Source organism: Danio rerio, chromosome 1 (assembly GCF_052040795.2).
Source record: "Danio rerio strain M-AB ecotype USA chromosome 1, GRCz13ab, whole genome shotgun sequence".
Classification (NCBI taxonomy): domain Eukaryota; kingdom Metazoa; phylum Chordata; class Actinopteri; order Cypriniformes; family Danionidae; genus Danio; species Danio rerio.
Genome location: NC_141021.1, coordinates 39,207,323 through 39,220,000, shown reverse-complemented (window position 1 = coordinate 39,220,000; position 12,678 = coordinate 39,207,323). Strand labels below are relative to the sequence as shown.

General features: G+C 34.4%; 1 protein-coding gene across 3 annotated transcripts in view; it reads right to left on the bottom strand.

Moving 5' to 3' along the window:
* The window catches only part of arhgap10 (Rho GTPase activating protein 10), a 125,421-nt gene that overhangs the window by 45,528 nt on the left and 67,215 nt on the right, over positions 1-12,678 (bottom strand). For all 3 annotated transcript variants that reach the window (XR_015475930.1, XR_015475929.1, NM_001045250.1), the window contains 3 exon segments: positions 8,007-8,091; positions 7,261-7,319; positions 3,996-4,101 (listed from right to left, as the gene is read on the bottom strand). Coding sequence is in view for 1 of the 3 variants with exons in the window: in NM_001045250.1 (NP_001038715.1) it covers positions 3,996-4,101; positions 7,261-7,319; positions 8,007-8,091 (250 nt within the window). In the remaining 2 variants the exon portion in view is untranslated.

The following is a 12,678-nucleotide window of genomic DNA, read 5'->3' as shown; positions in this document are numbered from 1 at the left end:
GTGAGATTATGAGCTTATCTTCAATTTGCTTACATTCACATTATATAAAAATGCAAGGCCTGAAGTATAAAGCCTTGTAATGATAGCAAACATTTTTTTGCAAATCTCTTACCCCATCTAATCTCCAACAGAAATCAGTTGCATAACTCTTCTCTAAGTGGGCAGTTGTGAAATGGAAAGGAGAGGGACAGGAAAAAAGGGGAGAGGCACACCCATTGACAGAACAGAAATCAGAAACAGGCGTTGTTGTTGTTTTTTTTTTGTGTTGCTCTAAGTGGTAAATCAACCATTTTTTATTTATCTTCATTTTCGTAGGGTGCACTTAGAGGTTCATTGATTCACTTTCTTTGGTCTGGACCAAACAAACTGTTGCTGTTTATTTATTTATTTTTGTTCACTTTTGCTCTTCCCTTTTTGCTGGTGAACCAGAAATTTTTAAGTCGGCTGTTTATAGAGAGCAATGCGGTCTTGAATTGTGTATTATAAACATTTCAGTTATAACCGTAGACTTGTTACATCAGACAAATTGCCAAAACACAGAAACGCCAAATTTTACCCATAAATAAAACTAGTATGAGGGCTAGAGCTGGGGCACAGACTGCTGTTTATCAGTGGCTGTTCATTATTGGCTGATTATTGCTTGGGAACAGCAGATGCCACAAGTGCACAACTCAAACTACGAGATCTTGATAACTCAAAAGAAGCAGGACTTTCTGCTAATGTCAGATGAAGGTCAGATCTTTAAATTAGATTAGATTCAACTCTATTGTCATTCATCACACATGTACAAGTATGAGCCAACGTAATGTAGTTTAGGTCTAACAAGGAGTGCAAGACCAACAAGTGCAAGATATGAGTAGATATGCAATAGAAGTGCAATATAAGACTATGGGTAATATTTACAGATGGACACACAGTGTTTAAATCGAGAGGTGATGTCGGGGGGGGGGGGTGTATAGCAACCCCCTTATTGAAAAAAAATGACAAAAAGAAACCGCTTTGTAAAACCAGCATCTCCCCTCTTACCATCCCCTTTACATTAACAACAGTGTGTGTATTGTAAAACGTATGCAAATTAAATATTAAAATTCTCCATTTATGCTAATTTCCGACCCAAGTTTTGCTGTTAATATATCCAAGTTACAGCAGATTTTAGGTTCCCTGTTTCTAAAATGAACCGTTATTATTATCCCCAAAATCAGAACGGAAATGATGTGATGCATTTTTAGAACTGTTGTCCAAAGACTTGACTCCACCTACTGGCGGTTTTAGCTTCAAATCTCATGACACTTTTATTAATAATTTCATTGCATTCATGCCACCTCCTATGCATGGTATACATTCATTCTTCCATAGCAGGGCGCCATGCCAAAATTCATCCCACCATGGCTACATTACAGCTTCTCATTCAAAATATTACATTTTTTTTAATACCGGGTGATAATCGCACCAAAATGTATTAAAAGGTAAGTGAATTATAAAAGCGCAAACTTTTCTGTAACTGTTGTAGTGCTGTGCGTCATTTTTTTAACCCTTCAAGGTTATAGGTTATGTGCTGACTGACTGACAGATGCGTGATGACAGCAAACACGACGTATAGCCGTTTCACTTTACTTCAGGATGCATTAATATCGCTCTGTTGGTCTATTAGAGACATTCATAAATATTCCTAGCAAATCTAATAAATGTTGGAGACATGCTCGTTACATAAACGTTACATAAATCGCCTGCCGCCACAGCTGGAAAAAATCCTGGAAACACTGCTATGCCTTGTTAAACAGTCAATTTATAAATAAACAGCATATTCATCTAAATGCTAACTTTGCTTTTTTCCTTTGCCATCTTTGTTGTGTTAAGAGGAATTTTGTAGATTTAATCTGATTGAGAGATTCTTCCTGCTATTGTTTCAGTTTATATTAGACAGCACATGTAGTTGGGCCATATAAGGAAAACAATGTTGTAAATAAAAAAGCACATTTATATTTAGTCAATGAAACAGTTGCTGTTAGTCACAAACTTACATTGTCAATTAATTAATTGTGACTTTTACTTTCATGATTTTCGAGTGGGTTTCCTCTGGATGCTCCGGTGTCCCCCACAAGTCCAAAGACATTTGATACAGGTAAACTGGGTATGCTAACATTGACCATGGTGTATGAGTGTGTGTGTAAACAAGTGCTGGATAAGTTTGTGGTTCATTCCGCCATGGCGACACCAGATTAATAAAGGGACTAAGCCGAAAAGAAAATGAATAATTGAATGAATGAATGAATGAATTAATGAATGAATGATTTTCTTAAAAATGACATGCTTAAGATTGTTAATGGTCAGTGGTTATTTAAAAAGCATTTTCTCAAATGTACAATGCATTTAGATCTATTTTGTTATCATTGTGTGTGTGTAGCTACAGGACACCACAAAAACTGCACACACCCACCCATACCACCCCCCTTGCATTCAATTTTTTTTTTTTTTAACAATTCGACCACTGAATGTACTATGAACATGCACATTTGCATTAGCTATTTAATATAAAATTTAGATTTACAAATAGATTAACATACTGTACAGGTTGCTATTAATAATCAGGAATATGCAAATAGATGTGAACAATATACAGGTTGTCATTTGCCATAAACAGGAAATGCAAATAGATATGTAGATATGGATCATATTTATACCTTAAACAAACCACCTCTTCAGCTGTGTCTCGGTCTGTTTGTTTGGAACACGCCAGAATGCCATTGCTCTATTGACAAAATATCTCCACCAAAGTGGGAAACGAACTTGAGTTTAAGTTTGAATTGTACCAAACAAAAGAGGTTGGAAATGCACCCGTAAAATCAGCTGATCTCGGTCCTGGATTTGCATACAATCTGAACTGCCATGATTTTATAGGACAAAGTGTGCAAAAGAAGCATTAACAGAGGCCACAAACAGCACAGATGCCATATGGAAATCTAATAAATGTTGACCTTTCTTCTTTTATTACTTTGATAATTCTGTGAAGGCAGCGCAGTGACGCAGTGGGTAGAACAATCGCCTCACAGCAAGAATGTCGCTGGTTCGAGCCCCGGCTGGGTCATTTAGCATTTCTGTGTGGAGTTTGCATGTTCTCCCCGTATTCGCATCGGTTTCCTCTGGGTGCTCTGGTTTTCAAAGTCCAAAGATATGTGGTAAAGGTGAATTGGGTAAGCTAAATTGTCTGTAGTGTATGTGTATGAATGAGTGTGTAGGGATGTTTCCAAGTGATGGATTACAGCTGAAAGGGCATCCGCTGCATAAAACATATGCTGAAAAAGTTGGCGGTACATTGCGCTGTGGCAACCCCAGATTAAGAAAAGGATGAATCCGAAAAGAAAATGAATGAATGCATTTTACAAAGCTAAATTATGCTTTCTTCCTTTCCTGCATGTTTAACACCAGTACACCAACACACACACACACACACACACCCTTTTTACAGTAACCACCAGTAAACGTCCATACCAAACCATTATGTCCATGTCAAATCATTTAGTTTTTACTTTACATCTTAAATGTAATATAGCTTAAATTACAAATCTAGTTTACCAGATTTGCAAATTTGCTTGTTCAAAAAAGTAATCAGAATCATTGATCACAATTAAGATCGGTGTACGACAATAAAACAAACAAAAAAGTTTTACTGTATATCTACATAGCAGCTTGGAGAGTATGAAAGTCCGTGTGGAGTTGTCTCTTTGCTCAGTCTCTTGTCTGCCTGTTTGCTCAGTTGCTCGGCAACAGATGTAGCCTACGGACATCTCTACTGGTGCTGCCTGTAAGAGGGGTGTGTGTTTGTGTACTGATGGGAAGCATGCAAGAGAGAGAGAGAGAGAGAAAGCTGGAAGTAATGAGAGAAATGTGGCTGACGGACGACAGATATAAAAGGCTGGAGAAGGAAAAGAGAGAATGTACATCAAGAAAATGTGTACAGAGAGAGGGAGAGAAAAAAAAAAACTGTTTCCACTCACTTGGCGAGATGCTTGGTAACCAGACTGAGCACTAATCTGTTCTTCTCTGGCAGTTTATGAACCAGACAGTGTATGGCCTGAACTCTGGATTCTGGACTAGCGCTCTCTAAGTAGATATGAAAAATAACAAAAAAATGTTTTAGAAGACATTATGAAACACTGCAGAGATAAGACTTTATATATTTTCTTTTACAATAAGACAGACATATGTTTCAAAATCAGCGATAAACAGGGTTACAATTTATCCTTGGTTCTGTTGGTTTAGCTCAAACTGACAGGGAGTTTTTTGTGTGTTTTTTTTTTTATATTTCGATGCAAAACCAACATAGATCAACATTTTATAAAAACCATTTGTCTATAACAATAAAAATATACAATAATAAAAAGCTGCAATAAATTATTCATAATGTAAACATCTAAAACATTTTTTTTAAGGTTTACTTTTGATTAAAAAAAATAAAAATAAAAATTACCATTTTTCAAGGATGCAAAAATATTTCCTTTAAAGTCTCTCCACATAAAAACGTTTGATAACATTAAACATAAAACATTCCACAAGTATGTGTTTAACAGTTTGGTTTCTGTTGCAATATTGACATTCTTCTACTTTTAATAAATGTTTATGAGTAGGTCTTGTGTGTCCGATAAGACATCTTGTGTAAACTCATATAATAATAATCTAAACTTAAAAAAAAAAAAAAAAAGATTTTCTTAGCTCAAACTGACAACAAAAAAAACTGGGACATGCAAGACAAGTAATTTCACTGGTGACAGTGCACCCCTTTATCAGTCATTATTGATGATATAATAGACAGTGCCTATTAAAAACAATCATCATACCCATTAAAAATCTATACCTTTACTCACATTACACCCTGTTTTCAAAAGACCTTTGGGACAATGCAGTAGAAAGGTAGGAAAGGTTAAAAAATGGCTACAAAAACATTTCAAAGGTCAGAAAAGTTATTTGGAATGTGATTTGATTTCTGGCTGTATGACCAGTAAAGTAATTATTTCAAAGGTGTATGATGATTTTCTACAGCCACTGTATAGAATTATATATTTATAATATTAATAATAATATAAAAAATAATTTGGAATTGTGTTGAATTCAAATAGACCGAAGACATGCAAATCATTGAGAAATTTTGAATTTGTGAGGACTATCTATATTGACTGGTGTGGTGTATACTGCAAAAAAGGCTTTTATTAATTTAAAAGTCTGTTTCTAGTCCAAATATATATATATATATATATATATATATATATATATATATATATATATATATATATATATATATATATATATATATATATATATATATATATAAATCTTATATCAAGAAGCTTTTTCTAGCAAAAAAAATGGTCTGTTTTCAGATATGTCAAAATAAAGTATATTTACCCTTAAAATAAACTGCCAATGAGGCAAGCAAAATTCTCTAATTACTGTATTTCATCTTATTATAATAATCCGCCAATGGAGAAATCAAAATTATCTCATTTCAAAGTGAAAAAAAAAAAACAATTTCAATTTCAATAATTTCAAACCCACAGGCAGATCATTTTGCTTGTTTTTATTTTCACTCATTATTTCTCAATACAAGACAATACTTTTGACTTTTATAGTAAATGGTTCTTGAATTAAGAAGTTGTATATATTTGGACAGGAAACAAAGACAAAAATATTAAGTAAGAAAACCTAAAGCACTTCTGCATATGCCCACTAAATAATTACTTAATTATTCTGTCGTTGCACATGGAATATTAATAGGCCAGCCACTATCTTACAGCTTTAACCAACACCTACACTCACCGGCCATTTTATAAGGTACACCCTACTTGTACTGTGTTGGTCCCATTTTGTTTTCAGAACTGCCTTAATCCTTCATGGCATATATTCAACAAGGTACTGGAAAATTCCATCATGCAGTTGCTCCAGATTTGTCAGCTGCACATTCATAATGCCAATATTCTGTTCCACCACATACCAAAAATGCTCTATTGGATTGAGTCCAGTTACTGTGAAGGCCATTTTAGTACTGTGAACTTATTGTCATGTTCAAGAAGTTAGGTTGAGATGATTTGCGCTTTATGACATGGTGCGTTATCCTGCTGGAAGTAGCCATCAGAAGATGGGTACTCTGTGGTCATAAAGGGATGGACATGATCAGCAACAATACTCAGGTAGGCTGTGGCGTTGACACAATGCTCATTTGGTACTAATGAGCCCAAAGTGTGCCAAGAAAATACCCTCCACACCATTACAGTCTTTCGGAAGAGACAATAAACCAAGGTCCTGACTCTCTGTGGTAATTAGAATCCCATGGCACTTCTCGTAAAGAGAAGGGTTGTAACCACAGTGTCCTGGGTAAATTCCCTCTCGGCCCTTAACCATCATGATGGGCTCCCAATCGTTGATAAAAGGCAGGATGTATCCATGCTTTCATTTTGTCAACGCCAAATTCTGACCATATCAATCCAAATGTCGCAGCAGAAATAGAGACTCAGACTAGGCAACGTTTTTACAAACTTCTAATGTCTAATTTTGGTGAGCCAGTGCAGATTGTAGCCTCAGTTTCTTGTTCTCAGCTGACAAGAGTGGCACCTGGTTTGGTCTTCTGCTGCTGTAGTCCATCGGCCTCAAAGTTGGACGAGTTGTGTGTTCAGAGATGCCCTTCTGCAGACCTTGATTGTAACGAGTGGTAATTTGGCATCAACATGGCATTTGTGCCCACAGAACTGCCGCTCACTGAATATTTTCTCTTGTTCGGACCATTCTCTGTAAACCCTAAAAATGGTTGTGCATGAAAATCGTAGTAGATAATCAGTTTCTGAAACACTCAGACCAGCCCATATGGCACCAACAACCATTCAAAGTCACTTAAATCACCTTGCTTCCCCATTCTGATGTTTGGTTTAAATTGCTGAAGATTCTCAACCATGTCTACATGCCTAAATGCATTGAGTCGCTGCCGTGTGATCGGCTGATTCGAAATTTGCGTTACAAGCAGTTGGACATGTGTACCTAATAAAGTGGCCGGTGAGTTTATATTTTCTGGCTGAAAAGTTATTTTTCTAAATTCCTTTACTAAATTAAATTCAGCCACACTTTTCTGAAAGCATTAACCCCCTTTAGACTTCCCCAAATCATGCACTCTTTTCCCAGAGACATGCACATTTTCTAGGTTTACAGCATTTGTCAAATAATTGATTCGTTTTGGGTATTGCTTGATTATTGTCAAAGCAAGGACAAAGACCTTACTTGCAGGGACGATGAACTCCTTATACAGCTCGTATGTCATTAGAGGCTCTGGAAGGCTCCTTGAGAGAAACAGAGGGGGAGAGATTTATTGGCTTTATTGGGCATTATTATATACACAACACTATGATTAATGTGGCTGATCACGGCAAGAAATTAGACGAGCACACAAACGCACATACACACTGTTCAGGACCAAGTTCATCTGAAGGTACATTCGCTCAGTGTCTGGCACCCGTCCCGGCAACGTTAGCCCAAAATGAGCCCAGCAAACCAACATCATTCATACTTGTAGTGGAGTACAAAGACAAAAATGATGCCCTCCTATAAAATCTGCCGTCTGCTACTTTATTGCACCGCATCAATCAGAAAATTAATTGAATGTTGAATTAATTAATTACATGACACTGGAAGGAATGTCCCACTGTGAATCTGACAAATCATTTAAAAAGCATATTTCCCCATGACACATTTAACAGTTAACATTTATTCATTCATTTTTTTTTTCAGTATAGTCCCTTATAAATCAGGGGTCGGCACAGTGGAATGAACCACCAATTATTCCAACATATGTTTTACTCAGCAAATGCCCTTCCAGACGCAATCCAGAACTGGAAAACAACTGTAAACATTTATCATTATTTTTATTTTATTTTATTTCTATATATTTTTTAATAATAAAATTTGGGGACACAAGGTTTTTGTGTTTATTATCTGAAAATGTAGATATAATTAAAGTAGAAACTCACCTCAGGTAAAGTTTTAAAGCACTGGTGATAGTTTTGACATCCCAGTCCTCATTGGCTGATAAATCGATGTCACTGCTCTTCTCATCTATAAAAAAAGTAAATAATAATAATATTAATAATAATAATAATAATAATAATCAGTTCAAAAATGCTGTAAAAAAAGTTAATTTGGTCTTATAGGGAGAAATCTGTAGTCGTGGTATAAATGACACCAATTTGTGTTGGTTACAATTTGCAAAGTTAATTATTCAAATACATTTTGACATGATAAGCATTAAAATGGTTAAACATGTTTTTTAAAGATTCATTGTATTGTAAAAATATACATAACAGTTTGAAACAGAATAAAGACACTGTTAAAAAAAAGTTAACTAGGCCTTTATTCATTTGACAAGAAAGTAAAAACTGCAATATTGTTAATATTTTAAAAAGTATTTTGCAAATTTAAAACAAATATTCCTTTATTAATAACAAAGCCATATATTTAACAACATTCTTCGAAATCAATCTAACATGCTGATCTTATGCTCAAGAAACATTTAACACCATCAATGTTAAGACCAGTTGAGCTGATTAGCATTTATTTAATTATTATTTATTTATCAAACATCTGTATACATTTATATATAATAGCATTTATTGTAATCTTACTGACAATGTACTTTTCAAAATGCACTAACATTTAAAAGTACTATTAGCACATAAAAGGGAGTTAAAATAGCAGAAATAAATGTTGACCATATCATAAAACTTTCAACTCTTTATTTAAGTGTACTCTTTACTGTGCGTTCACAGGCGACAAGATCAAAGCAGCTGGAAATCATTTATTTCCAAAGTGAGCCTATGGTGTTTTCACTGGTGTGGCCATCAAGGAGGGTTAAAATCAAGTCAACTTTATGGTAGAAAAACAATTGGAATGTTGAAGCCCAGCGCTTGAAAGGATTCCAGAGAACACACTCCTGTAAACTTTGGTTCCGACCAAAGTTGTTACCAAAGGTTTAAATATTGCGGTCGGCTGATTTCCAATTATTTACATTGTTTTCTTACAGGGACATTCATTAAAACAAAAAAGTTGATGTGCATATATATATATATATATATATATATATATATATATATATATGCATTGTTAAATGTAGCCGATACCATGTAGGAATAATACACTGTAAAACCCAACAGTCAACTTTGTCAAATGAAATAAGTGTAGTTAAAAATAAAAATGTAAAGTTGATTCTAATCATTTGAAAAGAGTTTTGAACTCAGTGTTGAAGGTAATGCGTTGATTAAATCCCTAATTTATTCAACTTAAAAAAACTAATCTTTATGAGTACTGTGTAATTACTCAATTTAACTCAAATGGTTTGTTGCAATCGGTTTCCTCAAATGGTTTGAGTTGACTTAACTTATTGGGTTTTACATTACTCAGTTGGTTTGAGTTCTTTTCAGTTGGTGGATTTTTTCTGTGCTCAGATTGCTTCATTTACTCAAATGGATTAAGTTCACAGTACTCATTAGGATTAGTTTTTGAATTTAAATTGTTTGTTGCAATCGTTTTCCTTAAATGGTTTGTATGTGTACATAAAAACTAATAAGTCTAACACAAGCCATAATCCTAGCTAGTGCATGTAGTTGAATAATATTAATCTTGATGAACAAATGTAAAATTCTGATGTAACAAACACTTAAGTGTAACCTACAGTTTAATGTCACTTTATTAGGAGCTTAACAGAACGTTCCATAAAAATGAAGTGCAACGTGAAAAAGTAAAGAGAGAAAAGCAAAGAAAGGTTTGAGGTCAAGCTGAGGAGAATAATAATAAAAAAAACATCTGGAGAACTTCTTTATTCAGTTGTATTTCTCTTCCACACAGTGTTGTAACTATAGCACTTTCCTACTATGATCAACGTGTATGTAAATGTGCAAAGTGTAAAATGATCTGCTTTGAGTTTGGAGCTCCAGGCTTTGGCACTTTTGAAGAATTCAGCCGAGGCACTGACAATCACCTCTGTGTCTGGCTTGCTGTTACCATGGTAATAAGCGAGAAAGCTTTTATAGAGCACTGCAGACAAAGTCTAAGGTCACGTATGTACAACATTGTAGTCATTTAAGTCAATTCATTCTCAATCAAAACTGAGAGGCTGCTTGAACCATTTTGTGCTATTTGAAAAAGCAGAGAAATTTTCCTTGGCTTAAAACCACAAGTCTAATGGCGGTCGGCAGTGCTTGACGTAGCACACACATCAGTACTCGAGTAAAAGTGCAGATCCACTTATAAAATATGGCTTCAGTGTAAGAACTACTTTTCAATTTTACTTCAGTAAAATGACAAACGTGCAGGATTTGTTCAATGTTGTTAAGGTAAAAGTGAAAATTACTAACTGATGAAAATGTTTTTTTCTTTTTTTTATTTACTGATTTTTAACCAAAATTTGTCACACTGAGAGGTATAGAGCCCAGGAAGCGACCTCAAAAGAAAATAAAATAAACATAACAAAACAAAAAGTAAAATAAACAATAAAAATAACAACAAAATATCTGTTGAGATGGTTTTGCAGTTTGTCCCCTCAATTTATAAACCAAACTCATATATCCTTAGACGGTTCCTTCAGTTGTAACATACAATGACCACAGATTAAACTGCACCCATAAATTTCCAAACTGCATTCAGATTTGCGAACAAAAATGCATGCCAACAAAATGTATAATAGATGCAAACACTTCTACAATCTATTCACACTTTTTTTTTTTCCTCCATAGAGGTGATTTTTTTCAGGGCTCCATAGTTTGTGATAATTAAAAATAAAGTAAAATCATATAGCCTAGTTTATAATAATTAGACCCCTTAATTTTTCATGATTTTGCGATCATTGAATCCAAAGCAAAATCAACAAAAAGTCACAAATTTCTGCAAAATTCTTAATTTTTGGAAGCAGCCAATGCAGTAAACAGATGCAGATGAAGTGATTTACATATGAAGTCAACGCAAAGATGGGATTAGACAGCTTACAGTAAGGCACAAAACTCTTTCCCTGCAGTTAAGAAGAGAAAATGGTTCCCAGTGATGAGTTTTACGAAAATCCGTGTTTTAGGTGTATAACTGTAGGGGAAGTCCTAACGCATTTCCTATGTGTGAGGTACATGATTTCATATGCTCTGGGGAGTGAAATCTGAGAGAGAGAAAAAGTATGTTTGTGGAAAAAAAAGAAGAGTTATTCAACCTTTCTTGGCTTAATCCCTACCGCTTTAGATTTGTTTTAGATCTCTTCTTGACAAGAGACAAAAATAAAGAAGCTTTGTATTTATAATTTGTGTCATTGCTATTGTGTCAGATTGCACACCTAACATAGTTGTCTAACTAATATGGTAAATAAGGTATATAATATATTTTTATGTTTATATTTATATTATATATCACAAAATTTACAAATACAAAATACAAATTTCTAATTTTACCACCACAAAATCAGTCATTTTATTCGCAAAAACAAAATAAAAAATCATGAAAAACTAGGGGGTCTGAAAAATAAACAAACACAAAATGTTTAAATCTCAGTGGACAAATATAGTGGACATCACACATATTAAGAATTGTGTTATGTTTGTTGTGTACTGTTAACTTTGTAATGGCATTTGTGTGTGACTCATCAATTCAGAAAGGCTTGAATCGACTCCACTACAAATACATCAGATAAACTTACCTAGCATATGTGACTAATAAACTGGATCTCTGCTTTATCTGCGTCACTGTCGGTCACTGACTGCTGTTTATCTAACATAATGCAGGAGAAGCAGACTTGTGTGTGGGAATGGAGGGTGATAAGAACCAGCTTGTTTGCATTTGAAGGCATAGGCTACAAAAACAGCTACACTTTCCTCTAAACCCAAAATGGACATTTTCAGCAATGTATAATAAATAATCTGATGGGCATTTTGAGTTGAAACTTTGCAGAAATATAATGGAGACACTAAAGTCTAATCTTAGATCTTGTAAAAGGGGTAAAATGGGTGCACTTTAAATAAAAGCCCATCCCATTTGTACAGTACTAGCTAAAGAAGAAAATATCCACTTGACTATATCCTAAAACTCACCATTTACAAAATCTTTTCTCCAAGCTCTGAGAATCTCCAAGAATCATTCTTGCCTTATTGATCATCTGAATCACTAAGTTGTTAACTGATTACCTCTGATAAAGTCATTGCTTTGAACTGGACCACATCTCCAAATTACAGAAATAAGGAAGGACTTGTTGTAACTGAAATGTAATGGAATAAAAACTTTTGTGTTCAGTGTTTTGTTTATTCCACTCTCCTGTCACTGTTGTATCCATTCTTACCCTGCAATTAAGTCTGTGTTTATTGGTTAATTTCCCTGCCAATCATTCTTCTGAAGCCATAAGCTCCACCAATCCTCTGTGCTGGCTGAAAGTTAGAAACTAATTGTGTTTTACTTTGCTGTTTTATACATTTCACCGTATTTGAGCAAAAGCTCAGCTTTTTTTTATTTTTATTTCATTATTGATCATTTGTCCCACACATTATTCATTGTCTCACTTACACTGCCATCCCTTTAAAACATCAAAAACGCAACACTTTAAAGTAAAGACAATGTCATAGACTAATAAAATGAAAACATTTCTCTCCAAGTCAAGTGCTGCAACCTTTTCTAAACTCT